The sequence below is a fragment of the Maniola jurtina genome, chromosome 18 (assembly GCF_905333055.1).
Source record: "Maniola jurtina chromosome 18, ilManJurt1.1, whole genome shotgun sequence".
Lineage (NCBI taxonomy): Eukaryota > Metazoa > Arthropoda > Insecta > Lepidoptera > Nymphalidae > Maniola > Maniola jurtina.
This window is the reverse complement of record NC_060046.1, coordinates 8,652,083-8,668,699: the sequence shown is the minus strand read 5'-3', so window position 1 is coordinate 8,668,699 and position 16,617 is coordinate 8,652,083. Positions and strand designations below refer to the sequence as shown.

The 16,617-nt window shown below is 40.1% G+C and overlaps 1 protein-coding gene across 7 annotated transcripts in view; it reads left to right on the top strand.

Annotated features, from left to right (window-relative positions):
* The window catches only part of LOC123874443 (dmX-like protein 2), a 57,854-nt gene that overhangs the window by 11,311 nt on the left and 29,926 nt on the right, over window positions 1–16,617 (top strand). For 5 of the 7 annotated variants that reach the window (XM_045919787.1, XM_045919789.1, XM_045919788.1 and 2 more), the window contains exons 10-28: window positions 525–600; window positions 1,285–1,356; window positions 2,049–2,235; window positions 3,245–3,429; window positions 3,869–3,979; window positions 4,292–4,476; window positions 5,073–5,187; window positions 5,707–5,899; window positions 6,303–6,450; window positions 7,234–7,432; window positions 8,245–8,460; window positions 10,304–10,452; window positions 11,110–11,362; window positions 12,898–13,205; window positions 13,622–13,906; window positions 14,392–14,655; window positions 14,913–15,062; window positions 15,576–15,727; window positions 16,367–16,430. In XM_045919787.1, the coding sequence (XP_045775743.1) occupies window positions 525–600; window positions 1,285–1,356; window positions 2,049–2,235; window positions 3,245–3,429; window positions 3,869–3,979; window positions 4,292–4,476; window positions 5,073–5,187; window positions 5,707–5,899; window positions 6,303–6,450; window positions 7,234–7,432; window positions 8,245–8,460; window positions 10,304–10,452; window positions 11,110–11,362; window positions 12,898–13,205; window positions 13,622–13,906; window positions 14,392–14,655; window positions 14,913–15,062; window positions 15,576–15,727; window positions 16,367–16,430 (3,312 nt within the window). The remainder of the gene's footprint in view (window positions 1–524; window positions 601–1,284; window positions 1,357–2,048; window positions 2,236–3,244; window positions 3,430–3,868; window positions 3,980–4,291; window positions 4,477–5,072; window positions 5,188–5,706; window positions 5,900–6,302; window positions 6,451–7,233; window positions 7,433–8,244; window positions 8,461–10,303; window positions 10,453–11,109; window positions 11,363–12,897; window positions 13,206–13,621; window positions 13,907–14,391; window positions 14,656–14,912; window positions 15,063–15,575; window positions 15,728–16,366; window positions 16,431–16,617) is intronic. The other 2 variants (XM_045919784.1, XM_045919786.1) reach the window with 2 other exon arrangements.

Sequence of the window (16,617 nt, the reverse complement as noted above, 5' to 3'; positions counted from 1 at the left end):
AACTTGAATTGTTAGTACGCTCGGTGTGGCGCTTCCAATTGGCACAGTAAATAAATGACATTTTGTATTGCATAATTTTTCCAGCGTACTTGAATATGTCCATTTCAGAAAGCATAAGTAGCTAGGTCAAGAGCCTGTTCTGTGGAGATCCAGTCCATCCTTTGTCCATTTGTGGATTTTTTTATTTTTAAGACGACGATGACAACTATCCAATAAACGACGATGTTGTTGAAGGTTCCGTACACGAAGAGTGCCAACGGGACCCTATTACTAAGCCTCCGCTGGCCGTCCGTCTGTCTATCTGTCAGCGGGCTGTATCTCGTGAACCATAATATGTAGAGTGCTAAAATTTTCACAGAATATCAATTTCTATTGCCGCTAACAGCAAATAATAATAGTTAAAATATGGCCGCCATGAAAAACCCCCTAGAAAAGTGGTATTCCTTGTACAATGGTACTGAACCCTTCATTCTTGGCTGCTATTATTTTATGACTAAGCATTTCAAGTGAACCTATTTGTCCAGATTTTAGATAAGGAAGAAACAGATGAAGGAGGTTCCGGTTCAGATCACACCACACATCCGGACGGAGAGAATGAAAGTATGTGATATTTCAGTTTTCAGTTACAGAGCTTAATATGTAACCTTTTGCGTATCTTGGAGTCTATAATCCAATATCTATAATCTCATCACTGGAGTTAGTGAATAATGGTACTGATTCTGAGCGCAACTAAATTTTAGATTATTCGCATCTTTTTCTTACCAATGTTATAGGAAAAGGAGAGATAAGCCTAATGTAATTTAGAACTGTTAAGCCTCGTGGATTTTAGGTGCCACCGGTCGTGAGCCTATTGTGTAGAGTGCACTATTTAAAGTCTAAATTTAAAATTTATTTTCCGTCCTTTTTTAGCAATATTAAAAAGAAAAAGATGCAAGATATATTTGAGCCTAAGTACAAGTGTAATCACTTATTTAGACTATATCGTAGCGAGTTTGCAACAACATTGAAATATTAATATATAGTTTGTCTTTGAGTCATGGCCAAGAATTAAACATCGCTTAGCTTCAAACAAAAGCATTACGTTAGGTAGAGCTAAATGTCTGATTATTGTGTATTTTGGTAACATCATTATCATCTATTGTATCGTTGCGAATAAGGTTCTTACTTAAAAATAAAGTAAATTGTAGAATTAAGCGAGTAAATGCTTAGCGTTATAACACTTATAACTTACAATACGAAAGCTTTGACTTTGTGCTTTACTGCTTATTCCATGCTGCTATGTAGGACATAGGCGGCCCAGCCATCATTTAACTAAAGTTCTATCTGAGGATAACAGCAATAGCGACGAACAGCCAGGTAAAACTGTTATGTTTATACTCTGTATTATCTGTTACTTGACTGGATGACATGATGGAAACTTTGAAAAAATTATATGTAAAACTATGACTGATTGAAAAATAAGAATCCCCAAAAAAATTAGAATAAAATGAAAGTAATAATTATACCACACTTCCGACCGAAAAGAAGTTCTACACAGGGGTGAAACACCGCCAACTTCCTAATCCGGGCTAGTATTGATAATTTCTTTACAGAAAAACTGAATATCCTATGTATTTTATGAGAGCCAGGGAGTCGAACCCAGTCATCCGCAGTCGAACATGCTAATTGCTAACCACTACATCAAAGAGGCAGTACTAGGCTATTCGGCCGTGGTTAGTTACCACCCTACTGGCAAAGCCGTGCCGCCACCGTATAGAAACCAAAAGGGGTTTGGTTAGTTCGGTTTAATAAAAACTGCTATACCCCTTCCAGGTTAAGCCCTCCTATCTTAGACTGCATCATCACTTACCACCAGGTGAGATAACAGTCAAACCAGAGTAGAAACCAAATCGGGTTTGGCTTTAATAAAAACTGCTATACACCTTCCAAGTTAGCCGCTTCTATCTTAGGCTGCATCATCACTTACCGCCAGGTGAGATTGCAGTCAAGGGCTAACTTGTATCTGAATAAATAAATTAAATACTAATACTACATCTATATTACTACAGCTAGCGGCAACCACAGCCACCCCAGCCTATCAAACACCACATCAATAAACTCAATAGCAACGGACGTCACATGCACCCACTTGCCCGACTCCCTCGACGCTAAGATAGAAGGCTTATTGCGCGACTGGCACCAAAGTCCCGACCTACTGTTCTCTATACACCCAGTGGATGGCAGTTTTCTTATATGGTAAGTGAAATAAAAAATGTACATAATAATTATTATTGTTGTTATACAATACTACATTCTTGTCGTATTGTCATCTATGAATGTGCAATATCCAATTTAAAATCCTCAATTTTTTTTCTAAATCCACCGGAATATGTTGCTACATCAGTACTAAGTTCATTAACTTCAAAAAAATTAACAGTTTCGATCAATGTATCCTCCACAATACAGGCACCTCCAGCGCTCCATAATACTCGATTTCTTCAAATTCTCATCATCAGTATTCAATATACCTCCACCTGGTTCTTCCGGTTTTCCCTTTACGTTTTTTTTTTCATCCTTGATATTCTCATTTTTCTGTTTTATCATCATGATCAACCCATTTCCGCCCCACTACTGAGTACGGGTCTCCTCTCAGAATGAGAAGGGTTTAGGCCATAGTCTGCCACGCTGGCCCAATGCGGATTGGCAGACTTCACACACCTTTGAGAATATGGAGAACTCTCAGGCATGCAGGTTTCCTCACGATGTTTTCCTTCACCGTTAAAGCAAGTGATATTTAATTGCTTAAAACGCACATAACTGAAAAGTTAGTGGTGCGTGCCCGGGATCGAACCCCCGACCTCCGATTAGAAGGCGGACGTTCTAACTTCACTAGGCTTCACTAGGCTATCACAGCTTTTTTTCTGTTTTATATAATTTCTTATTTCGATCATTTCACTCGCTACAACATATTATTGAACTCTAATGTTTTTTATAGTACTTAACTCGGCAAGTATCTACAATATCACTTTGATTGAATACAAAGAACCGATATTTTGAGTCTCATTAGGAGGCGTAAGGGGCAGTATTCCTGATTGGTTGAGTGTCATATCGCGTCATACTTTGCTTGCCACATTGGTTACCACTTACCGCACGTCTTCGTACGCTATCTTTTTAGAACAGTATACCTACGCATTTCCACTATTGTCACCTCATGTCTAGAGATCCGTGCCGGTGCCTTTATAAGAATCATCATCTATTCACTCAGGGTATGCGAATGGCTAGACGAGCTACAAGCGGGTGCCATTCGTCAAGCGCAAGTGTCATTCTCAGCGCGCATTCCCTCCGCTTTCCCACTCGGAGACGCTACCACCATGTGCACCCCGGCAGCGCTGTACCACGCCGCCGCTCAACCCTTGTACGTGCGTCATCGAACCAAGCCCGTTACGCCAGGTATGTGTATTTCAAAGGCAAATCATGTAAATCAAATAGTGTCTATTCGGTTGTACGATAATTTCTTAACTAAATTATTGACAGATCCAAATAGTTTCCTTAAGGAAATATTTCGAAAAGAATAGACACTATTTTAGCTTATTTATAAGATTTGGGTACAATCGAATCGACATCAATTTTTTTAAAATAAAAATCATCACCAAGAATCACAAACCAATATCAAAATGGTTTAATGTGAACTATTAAGTCCATTCTTTCGTAGAGCCTTTTCCTACTTACGATTTATAATATGTCCAAACCTTTTTTCCATTAAATAAAATTAGTTTGTACCCTTATTGCACTATTTCCTATGTAAATAAATAGATAGCTAGTCTAGTTGAGAACCTGTTTGCATGAAGATATTGGCTAACATGTACGTGTATATTCATTATTACGTTAGGACAAAATCAACAAGGTGAAACTGTGACAACGCCGCTTGCAAGTGTACAGGAGGAAAAGGAGGAAACTGATTGGACGCAAAATGATGAGCAAAATACACAGCAAGAAAATGGTACGTTTTTCCATTTATGTTATGACTAAAACGCATGAAATTGCTTGAATACCTATGTAGAGTGTCTCCCTGTAGAAGAAGTAAAGCTAGAATTATTCCCTTTTTGCTTATTGCTTTGGGATATTTTTTGAAATTGTAATACGAAAGATTCGGTACCTGTCATTTGATACATTATCATGTTGACACTGTCAATCGCTTGTCGACATGAAATGACAGATCGCGATCGAGTGACGACAGGAGTTGCTTAGTTTCAAAAACGTAGAATAAATAGTCAAGAATATAGTTGATTTTGTTTATTTGAAAATTTTGTAGGGCCACACGAAGAAAACAATAACGACATGAAAAGGAAAATGAGTGTCGTGACGGAAGACCTTGGGGACAATCAGGAAGGAGACGTGTTGGAGTCGGCACCAGTCATATCCATGGTCACTAACCACACCAACGGAACTCTTAACTTGTGGCAGTTAACATTTGACGACAAGTCCAAGTTCTCTCAGGTATGCGAAAATCGTAACCATTGACAACCTTAGACCAGAGACAAACCTAGCGGAATGTTGTGAACACCTTAACTTTTTTCCGCTCTTAAAATAGTGGAATTCTGCTCAAATGGGGCATATTTAAATGTTAGGAGAGCGCTATTTATCTGGGCGGACAAGACGTATTCCCCTGAGCATATTTCCGTATACCCGCCACACTGCATCTGGGTTGACACGGAAATTAAGTAACTTTTTCGAGAATCCGCGCCCAAATTTATGCTCTCGGAATTTCCGCCATATTCGAAAGCCTTATTCTAAAATTCAATCTTAAGTATTTTAGGGTGCCTTATATTGGGGGGGAAACTAATTCAAGTTGAACGTTCGGTTACCTATAACTAATGTGTATGTGTAATGATATGGGTGTGGTAAAAAAACTGCCACACCCCTTCCAAGTTAGCCCACTACCATCTTAGACTCCATCCATCACTAACCACCAGTTGAGACAGCAGTCAAGGGCTAATTTGTAATGGAATAAAAAAAACTTATTGAACAGAACTGCATAATATGTGGTCTATATTTTGAAGAAAACTTAATTCACATATTTTTACATTTTACAGGTGTTATCAATAGGACACGCTTCTAGGGCGTCCGGTCATAGGTTTAGAGTTAATGACATCACATGCCATCCAGTATTACCACTATTGCTTACGACAAGCCATCACAACATATCAGGTTAGTATCCCACGAAGGTACAATCACTATTCAGTGATATACTATTTACCCATTTTATCTGCTTAGCATTATGCTAGAATTTCTACCAATATTTCCGCTGAAAATGTTTGTCATATTTTAGGATTGGTACTTTTAACAATTTTCCAAGCTCTAAGTAGGTAAATTTTATAGCAAAAATATTAAGTAACGTGAATTTAACCATACGCTTCTTGACTAAAGTACATTTTATGATAAGCCACTTTATTGTAACTGAAACGCCATGAAAGTAATGACATTGTATTTGAAAACATCAATTAAGCTTAGGTTGAAATTTGTACACTGCATTACCCATTACTTTTAATCTTATTTCTTAAGAAGTTTCAAATAGATCGGAAATACATCTTACCTGATTGATTACCTATGTCCTTTATTGAGTTATCTATTTACCTGTCTAGTTACGGTCCGTATTTTGAATAAACTTTTTTTTTTGGAGAACTTTGCCAATTGAAACAGCTTATAACATTTTGGGAAATCGTGCAGATCACGAGAGAGAAGTATCAAACGTAGATGAAGATGCAGCCGCGGGCGGTTTATGCTCGGAGCTTATAATGTGGCGCGTGGAGTGCGTCGGTCCGCTCGGCAAGTCCGGGGGCGTGTCCGAGCTCGCGCGAGTCAACTCTCCACATCTTTCAGCGTTTAGTAACGTCGCTTGGTTGCCTACTCTACTACCCAGGTATGTCTGTAAATGCTACTTTTGTATAGAATAAAGATGTTTTTCTTTTGGTGCATCTTCTATCGAAGGTTTCAATCGTGGGCTATATCAGTATACGGGATGCAAGGAATTTTATTAGGTCATACCAGACCAGACCAGAAAGTGTACGATCGAGATACTCATCTATCTAGTAATCTGTTATCTTTGAGTTAAATTATTTATTTGTGTCCTACTCCTTTTGTCTAGTATGTATGTGTATGACTTCAAGAGTTGATAAAAAACTTTGAGAATGTGGAATTTTCAGTTGATAAAATCTGCAAGGGTGTAATTAATGTATTTACTTTACCTGTGCTTGAAAATTTTGTCATTTAGAACACATTTTTTATTGGAATAGGTTGAATTAGTGATATATTTTTATCCACAGTACAACCTTGGGAAACCTATCCAATTCACCATCAGCTTGCTTCGTGGCGAGTGACGGAGAAAGTTTACGATTATTCCAAGCGGTCATCGATGCACGGACGCTGTTAGCAGAAATCGCCACTTCAGAACGCCGACACAAAGATGTTCTCGTAAGATTTTAAGTTTTATCTATTTGGTTTAAGTTATCACGCTATTGGTATTTTACTGATCGTTCTTAACCTTTATTAAATTTTGTGTGACAGTGGCAAATAGGAGACTAAAAATTTGCGGTGAAATTTTTTGTAACAGTTAGTGCTATCTTTTACGCATTGTTTCGTATGAAAAAAATAAAAATAAATAAATAAATATACTTTTATTCGGGACTATAAAGTTAGGCGCAAACACAGTACATAGAATGAAAACAGATAAAACATAAAAACTAATAAATTAAACTTAAAAACCTAAATAATTATCTAAAACATAACTTACTGAGCTTCCATGCATTTCGGCCGAGACGACCACCGCTATTTCGTAGTTTTAATAAATAATAAACTTGTACTGCAAAGGCACGGTGATCCTCTGTGCCGAATTGCATGGAATTTCAATGAATCTTATATCTACTTATATTAAATCTAAAAATAAACAATTATCAATTACAAAAAGGATAGTATAGTACTTTTAGATACGTCCATCTAAGATGTGCGGGAATAGGTGATGTGCGCCCGGGCAAGGAGGCTCGGCCTCGCGGCTCGTCCCCTGACAGACTTCGGCCTGCGACACCATAACCATGGCTATCCCTTCATATGAGTTCCAGTAGCATCATCAAGTATCTGTATAGAAGACCACCACAAAGAGATTTATGCACATTAAAATATTCACCAACATAATCAACCTTATCGGACAAAAATCAGCATGTACAAATTTTTGGCATATAATCATTTTTGTTATTTTAGCATCACGACACGATGTCGCTATCATCCGACTCGACGATAGAAGAAGGCGGCATCCCTCTACACGACCGCATCAAGATCGTGTCGCAGCAGTCCACGGCGCGGCCCGGCGCCATCATCCAGCTGCACGCTATCGCGGACGCCACGCACGACTGGCACAACACTCAACTGCTACACGTGTTCCAGGAACAGCTAATCACTGGTGAGACATCTTTGTATCTCTAGCACACGAAACAAGTACCTATCACATCTGCCTCAATAATAGAGAAAGAAGGCATCCTTTCTGTATTCATCAAAATCATCCACGCACTACGCAAGCATCGTCAAGCTTGCCATGGCGCGGCTCCGAACCCTTCAGGATTATATCAAGATTAAAATGTAATTGGTACTTTAAGGATTTAGGTTAGAATAGCAATATTTTTAACCCCCAACCCAAAAAGAGGTGTGTTATAAGTTTGACATGTGTATCTGTGTAATGAACCGATTTTAATTTAGTTTTTTTTTTGTTTGAAAGGTGGCTTGATCGAGAGTGTTCTTTGCTATAATCCAAGAAAATTGGTTCAGCCGTTTGAAAGTTATCAGCTCTTTTCTAGTAACTGTAACCTTCACTTGTCGGGGGTGTTATAAATTTTTAATTTACACTTGTAATCTGTCTTGGTCACTAAATTAATAAAATGAAATATGGGCCGAAATGCCGTAGGAAAAGGTGCTTTATTATAGCTGAAAGTTCGTTAGTAGTTCTTCTGCGTTACCTGATTACAATTAACTACCTAGTAGGTGAGTCCATAGAGGTGTGATAATATTTATTTCTGAAAATCCCTCTGGAGAGTCTCTTCGGGTATAGTGCACACAAAACTACGCACATAATCACGAAGTGTCTGTTTTTTGCCCCCGTTTTTAGCCCCGGCTAAAATAAACACTAAAAAAAAGCACATGTTGCAATTTTATATTGGACCACTATTATGCCTAATGATGTGGTCTACATTTATTATTATGTCTTCTTGAAATGAATAGGTGAACGTACATCAAGCGACACGGATAGTTCAGACTCGGGCGTCGAAGGTTCTGACGTGAACACCATAACTGAAGCTGGCCTGGAAGCGATAGTGGACCTGCGCAAAACGGCTGTGTTCAACGAACCCTTCTACATAGTAGTGTTGGAGAGAACCGATGGGGGTTCCACAGTACATATGTGGAGATTGACAGTTTCTTCCCGAGCAGATCCATCAGGTAACCCTTCCATTTAGTAACTAGCTAATGCCCGTAAACGTTGTATTACGAGGGCGGCACTGAAAATTTCGGGAATCAAGGAAGTGACACAACATTAATATTTAAAAATGTATTTATTGCTTTTCGAAGTATTCTCCACGAAATTTGACACATTTTTCCATACGATGGAACCAATATTGAAGCAACCATTCCATTCGGAAGTTGGGGTCTTCAAAATGGCCGTTTTGTAGGAGTCCACAGCTTCTTCAGGTGATGAAAATCTCTGACCACGCAATGTATTCTTTATTTTAGGGAAATTACAGAAATCATTAGGGCTTAGGTCGGGGCTGTACGGCGGATGGTCTAATAATTCTATGTTTTCTTGCTCTAAAAACTCTTTTGTTCTGTGCGCGGTGTGAGAACTTGCATTGTCGTGATGGAGGATGATGGGCGGTTGCAGTTCTCTTTACGGAGTTCAGAAACGACCTGTGGCAAACAAATGCTAGCATACCATTCTGCATTAACCGTTCTTTGTCCCTCAAGAGGAATAGTCGCAACATGGCCGGTTTTGGAGACAAACGTGGCCACCATTTTTTTTTGCAACACTTCGTGAATGAACAATTTTTGTTGGCTTTAACTCATTTTCGAACACCCAAACTCGTGACTGGTTTTTTGTTTCGGGTTCGTACGCGTATATCCAGGATTCGTCACCTAATACGATGTTGTACACAGCATTTGAGGATCCTGCGTGGAATCTTTCAAGAGTTCTGACGCACCAAGTAACGCGAGCCGCTTTTTGCTCTTCACAGAGCAAATGCGGTATCCATCGGGAAAACAACTTTTTTACACCTAACTGTTCATGCAAGATTATTTGTATTTGACTCATGCCAATGTCTAAAGTTGCCTGAATCTCGCGGTATGTCACATGTCGATCTTCCTCAATCAGCTTACGCACAGCATCAACGTTTTCTTGGGTGACTGCAGTTTTAGGACGACCTTGACGGGGATCATCACTGAGCTTGACACGTCCACGTTGACATTCAGCAAACCAGCGATAAATTGTGGTTTTGGATGGGGCTTCATCACCAAATGCAGAAATCATCCGGTCAACACACCGTTTTTGTGTTAAACCACTTCGAAAGTCATAATAAATCATCGCTCTAGAATTTTCTCGAGTCAATTCCATTTTCTCAACGACTAAACAAGTTTGTCAAGACATTGTGAAAAGACCGAGAATCTTTTTTTAAATAAATAAATGGTATTCGATTTTTAAAACCAAGGAGTTTTCAATTAAAAAGATTTTAATATGACAGGGACAGTGGAAATATTCCATTCCCGATACTTTTAGTGCAGCCTATGTACGATTGCGTACACCTATTATACGTTGATGATTATTTGTCAGAAAACTCAGATACAAACATAGAAACTACTCTAAAAGAGAAAGAGTATATCATGAAATTTTGAAGAATTCATTTTTTGTTAGCAACAAGATGATTTTCTCAAGTTTGTCCCTGTAGATTAAATTTTTCTTAAATCCCGTGCACATAAGCTACTTTACTTACACCCCGATATACAGAAGCTGCTTTTGATCTCAGTAAGTAAAAGACTCAAACTTAAGGAAAAGTGACTTATGTCACTCTCCAAGTTTTTAACTATATTCACGCAAAAAATCACATCGATACCTTGCTCCGCCGCAGCATAATTGAATTTATAACATGGGTAGTGATTGTGGCCTAAAGAAGAGTTTAAAAGATTAGAGTCTTTGCTGTTGGGCGTTGGAGTCACCAGCTATTCATGTGCCAAAGGTCGTATCTACTAGACTCTGGAGCAGTGGGTACCAGTTATATATGTCTGTCCATTGCAGATGACCTAACAAACAGTATGATGTACGTGCCGGACAGTGCACTGGTGCAGGAAGACGAGGGCGAATCGCGCAAAAATTCCGTATCTGTGGATGCGGACCGACCCGTTCCCACAACCACACACTCGCATCTCTCAATTTCCACTAAGAAGGTCAGGTTATTTTACTTAAGTATAGGTACTATATCCCCTTAGTATCGCCAAGAAAACACTCCACTCCACTGTCCATAAAATAAAAGTGAAACATGAAGTTTAAATCTGACTAGATGTTGCCCGGCACTTTGTCCGCGTGGATTTAGATTTTACGAAAATCCCGTCGAAACTCCTTTTTTCTTAGCGTAAAGGAGCCATCATGAGAATCAAAAACAATATTTAGCCGTTTATAAATGATGCCTGACTGCAATGCTTCACTGAGAGTGTGCATTGTGGAAGAAAAATTTCATTTGTGTAAATCTAGTAGATGCAATAAGCTGGTTTCTCTTTCGGCCAAAAACTTCAAAAAGAATACTTATTTGAGAACTATTGTAGTACTCAAGTTGTGAAGTAACCATACTGTATTTTACTTATATCATCCCTGTGGTAATCAGTTTTTTTCCATTATTAGTTATTCTCAGAATATATCAATAGCCCAACGATTTGCCCAGTTAAACTGACTGGGGTTTTTGTGGCACTGAATGTAGCAGGAATAATGTCATGTACTTTATATAAGTTTAATTTAAAAGTGACAAAATGTGACATTATTTTTATGACTAAGTGTAAAAATGGGGCACACACATACACACACTTTTACAGTTTTTGTTTAATTTTTAGGTGTGTGAATGTCCGTTATCGCTACCAGATGGTGTAGACGTGATCCATGCAACACCAGCGGCGGGCCACCTGAGCTCTGCTTCAATATACCCAGCTTGTTTAGCGCCCTACATATTAGCCACAGCTTGCTCCGATAGTACTTTAAGGTTTTGGAAGTGTAATGTCACCAAAAAAGACAACGATGAATTTGATTATGCGTGGAAAGAATGGGAAATGATGAACAAAGATCAAGAATCTACTATAGACATTCCAGGTAAGTTGATATTTAAAATTGCCTGTATCTTTAGATTTCCTGTAATTAAATGTAGTTTTATTTAAATTTTAATACCGTGCACGGATTAGGACGAGCCGCGGCCCAACAATACATTTTAGAACGGGCGTGGCATGGTTTAGCATGAATTACTTGTGTCATACATGTACGGGAGCTGTGACTGTGTGCTCGACCGTAGCAATAGGGAAATTTCCCAACCGAGCGGTGTTGTGCTCGGTAGCGCCAGCTGGGCCGACGGTTATGCGTTGAAACTTCTATATATAGTCCAATTTGGTAAACGCTCTGTCATTGCGATTGAAAGTTGCGTGTTTCTCCTTGTATTCCAATTAAGCTACCCGTGCTGCCATCTAGGCGTAGGTCGTGAGTTATTAGGCTGGGGTTCGTGTTTCGAGCGTTGTTGATTGATTGAGTTTAGAAGCGACATCTTCTTGCGAATGTGGCAACCGCTACATCACTCCCCTCTGAGACGACGTCGTGGTGTGAAGTGTCGAGGAGAGGTGGCGTTGTTGTGCATCCAAGGGGAATGGCGCCTGGCTTAGCCATCCAGAGAAGTGGCGTTGTATGCTGACATCTGCTGGTGGAGTGCAGACCCATTGTGCCCTGATGTGCGATGACGCTTGCTGCGCTAGCGCCGTGCGATCCCAAGGGTGTTGCGGTGTGTGCGCGATGCGTCCCTTGACCGCGTTGGTGTGCGCCGTGCGTCAGTGTGCGGTGTGCGTCCACTTTTTGATCACGTCGGCTGTTGCGGTGGTGTGTGACCACGCTTGAGTTGGTTGCGGTGATGTGTGATCCGTCTTCGATCACGTCGGCTGCTTGTGGTGGTGTGTGACCACGCTTGAGTCGGTTGCAGTGTGCGATCCGTCTTCGATCACGTCGGGGTCACCAATGTACGGGAGCTGTGACTGTGTGCTCGACCGTAGCAATAGGGAAATTTCCCAACCGAGCGGTGTTGTGCTCGGTAGCGCCAGCTGGGCCGACGGTTATGCGTTGAAACTTCTATATATAGTCCAATTTGGTAAACGCTCTGTCATTGCGATTGAAAGTTGCGTGTTTCTCCTTGTATTCCAATTAAGCTACCCGTGCTGCCATCTAGGCGTAGGTCGTGAGTTATTAGGCTGGGGTTCGTGTTTCGAGCGTTGTTGATTGATTGAGTTTAGAAGCGACATCTTCTTGCGAATGTGGCAACCGCTACATACAAAAGTGTAAAACAAATTCAATTTAACGGCAGCTACATAAGACCACTTTTCGCTGACAATTTTGACTGAGTAGCTAAAAATGACCGTAACAATAAAATATTCCATCAGTTTTAACTGTTTTGACAGTTCAAAAACTTGGTTTTACTGTCAGTTTGAACTGTTCCCTCAAAACTGTCAGTGAAAAGTGATGCTATGTAGCCGCTTTAAGCTTGCATATTAACAATATTTCAGTCCTATTGTTAAAGCTTATAAACCATTTCTAAAGTCTCAGTTATTTGTGCAGGATATGCTCAAAGTTTTTCTGATGTACTTGTAATTCAGGTCAACCCCTCCACATAAGCGCGGCGTACTCCGGCCGAATCGCATGCGCGTACAAATGTGGTAGATCATTCACACGACCAAAGGCCGGTCTCACCGCTAACAACTCGAACCCCGACGCCCGGTTCGTGAACCTTTGCGTTTGCGTGTACGAGTGCGAGAGCACCGGAGGCGCGGAGTGGCTGCTAGAAGACACCATACCGTTACGGAACGTTAGTTTACCTCGTGTGGGCGTGTGTGCTGATACGCAAATCGATCTGTCGTACTTGCACGACACGTCGTTCATGCAAAAGAAACAAAGGCTGACACAGGTTGGTTGTAAAATTAAACGTTCACTTGAATTTTTTTAATGATTCATTGTAAGGTTTATTATCGATGATTTGATGTTATTTCTATCTTTTTTAGTATTTTTTGTTCAGACCTTCAAACATCAAATTGAAATTAAAAGTTGATTCTTACAACATTTCACTACAGTAGATAATTATTGTGTATCTTAATCCGGTTTTAAGATCAACATTTCAATCAGATCTTAAAGCTGAGATCTATAGAGCGCACTTTGACTTTGCTCAGGCTTCAGACACTGTGAAAACGAGACAGCGTTATACCGCTGGCATAAATCTGTCTCGTTTTAACTGAAACTTAAGTCTAAGCAAAGACAAAGTGCGCTCTATAGATTTCAACCTTAGTGTCTACCGATTCAATATTTACTACAACATTTTTAAACTAGGTCCTGCAAACGTTGTCATCGGACGAAAGCCGTAACAATCGTAACGGCGAAGGCGACACAGGCAAATCCGCGGGTCTTCTAGCAGTGCCGTCCTTCAGTACCCTACAGTCGTTGCGCAAAAGCATCATGGAGAACGGGAACACTTGCCCGCTCACACAAAAACACCTTGTGCAGTTGGACTGGGTGTCGAAGGAAGACGGATCTCATATACTGACTGTTGCGGTCGGATCGAGAGTGCTATTGTTCACGCCAGTTTCAAGTGATTTGGCCCAGGCTAATTTGAAGGTACGAAATATTTATGCAACACTTATATCTGCTAATGCGTATGAAACCTCCATCCACAAACACAAAACACCTTGCGTCTTCATTCCTTATATTACATGGCTAGGATTTGGGTTATCGACTTTCGAGATCGTATTTCAATCTTAAAATCCGAAGATCTTTAAAATGAACAGGGGTGCGGTGATGCAGAGCGGAGTGGAGATGTGTTCAACAGACCAATCGGGTAGTGTAGATGATCAATTTATCACGTCATTTCTCAGTCAGTCGTCTCCGCTCAGGTCCATTCCGCTGCGCTTCAGTGGAAACGCACACTAAGCATCTTCTAGCCAAATGCATTGCTAAATGCATATGGATATTATAATAATTATGAAAATCGTTGTCGTGCACAGATTTATGAGTATTTTTGGAATACGTTTTTCTATTGCACACATACATAAAGACATATCACATTTTTTATATCTACAATAGGTTTTGTCTCTATTTCTTAGGCTATGAAAGAATCAATCAACAACAACCGGCCAATACTCCGCAAGGCGTCCTCCCTCGCAGCACCTTTATTCGTAGAAGAGATTCGATGGATGCAGCTTAGACGTATCCAGTTAAAGACAGTTGACGGTCTGCCGCCCTTGCCGATGCAGATATCGTGGGTCCGAGACGGGATATTGGTGGTTGGGATGGATTCTGAAATGCACGTTTACTCTCAGTGGAAGCCGGAAACGCCACAGATAACATCCGGTCAAGCGGCTTCCCAAGTAAGTTGCTTTTTTTATAATAAAATAGCGAGCAAACGAGCAGGCCGGTCACCTGATGTTAAGTGAGTACCGCCGCCCATGAATATTTGCAGCACCATAGGTACCGCCGATGCGTTGCCGGCCTTTCAGGAATCAGTCCGCCCCTTGAATAACCCCATGTTGTAATCTAGTGGGAACACCGAAGGTTGGAGTTGATTTCACAGTTTGCATGTGTTTTGTGCAGTTGCAGTTTGCAAGCTTTTAACTGTTGTTTTAAGGAGCAAGAGGAAGGCGGTGAATCGCGTGCGCTTCGTGACTCAGACCTGCGCGTGTCGGCGCCGCACTTGCAGCGCGTGTCCTCCATCAACTTACAGCTGTTGGAGCGCGACGCCAGGAGACGGAACAAAACGCAACCTGACCAACCTCAAGTATGTTAACTACAGCAAACCTACTCATAACATCACTGAGATCAAATGAAATTTTCAGAAATCAATGAGGTTTTTTTTTTTAACTCTTTTGGGGCGAAATTTATAAACATCGTGAAACGGATTTTGTTGTTTTAAACTAAAAGCTCAAATATAGATTTTCATGGATATGATTTGAAAAATGACAGACTTTCCTACAAACTTTCATCCTTTATTTAAAGGGGTAGAATTTCCACACTTTTTTCTTAGAGAGTGTCTTACGTTATAAAAGTAACCTACTGTCAAAATTTCAAGTTCCTATCCCCAGCAGTGTAGGCTCTGCATTGATAGATCAGTATGTCGGTCAGTCAGGGCAAATATTTTTATATGTATTGCTCGCGTATTATTGGGTGGCTTATTTGGTATTGGATTGCTTTTGGTGACTTTTATACATATGTAATAATAAAAAGACCCGTGATTAAAATATTTTTGAAGAATTAGTTTTGCATAGAAATAGCTAGTCAATACTTTTTTCAGCCACTTCTAGACTACATGCCAGATTTCGGCCTATTCGAAGCGTCACAGATGGCTTGTCCAGTATTACCGCAGTACCATCCTAAGCAGTTGATGGAGTTACTGAACAGTGGCAAAATCCGATGGGTTAAGGCAATCCTCGCTCATTTGGTCAGGTAAATATGAAAATGTACAATTTACTTGGAGATTGTCAAAATAAGAAATACCTGAAAATGATTTTCTCCGACCTTTGGCGTAGCTGTATGCAATGTGCTATAAAATTAAGGTTCAGTTGAATTTATATACCTACTGTAGGTTTAGTTTGTAATTTAAATGTGAGTTTTCCGAAGTCTGGTCTGGTAATTGTTTTTTATCGCAAGATCGGCCTGCACTTGACGACAATCATAATTAATAAAAAGCAATGATGTGCAATGGAGCGCACTTGTCTAGAAGATGCGTATTCAATCTTGAAAGTATTTAGGATTTACGTGGCAGGAAACATTGACGTCGGAAGGGGATCCCACGCCTTAGCGGTTCGTATCAGAAACGTTGAGCAAAAACGTTTCGTGCGAGTAGATTAGAATATGTCGACCACCCAAGGATGCCAACGGTCATGGTATTTCGGCTGCGCCTACTTACCATCTTATCGGCAAAGTTGTACCGCCAAGTGCACTGTTTAATATGATGACGTATAGAAATGAATTAGATCTAAAAACAACCTTCCATACCCTTAACTAGGTTAGTGCGGCTCCATGCTAAATGGTCACTTATCCGAATCCGCAGTATTTAAATAAAAATGTATTTTCATATGTCAGGTGCATTGGGGGAAGTTATACGAGCCGAAGCTCGCAAGGCGATGAAGACAGCGTATCGAGACAGGTAAGAATATTTTGGTCTAAGTATCGTACAAGGCAGATCATGTTTTATGTTGCTTAAGTTGCATTTTCTATAGTAGAAAACTACGACTATATCTCATACTTTTTAAAATCAATGTAGTTTAGCTTATATTAAACAACGTATGATCATTTCTATCGAGGCAATTTAGCTGTCAAACTTGGCATGTTTT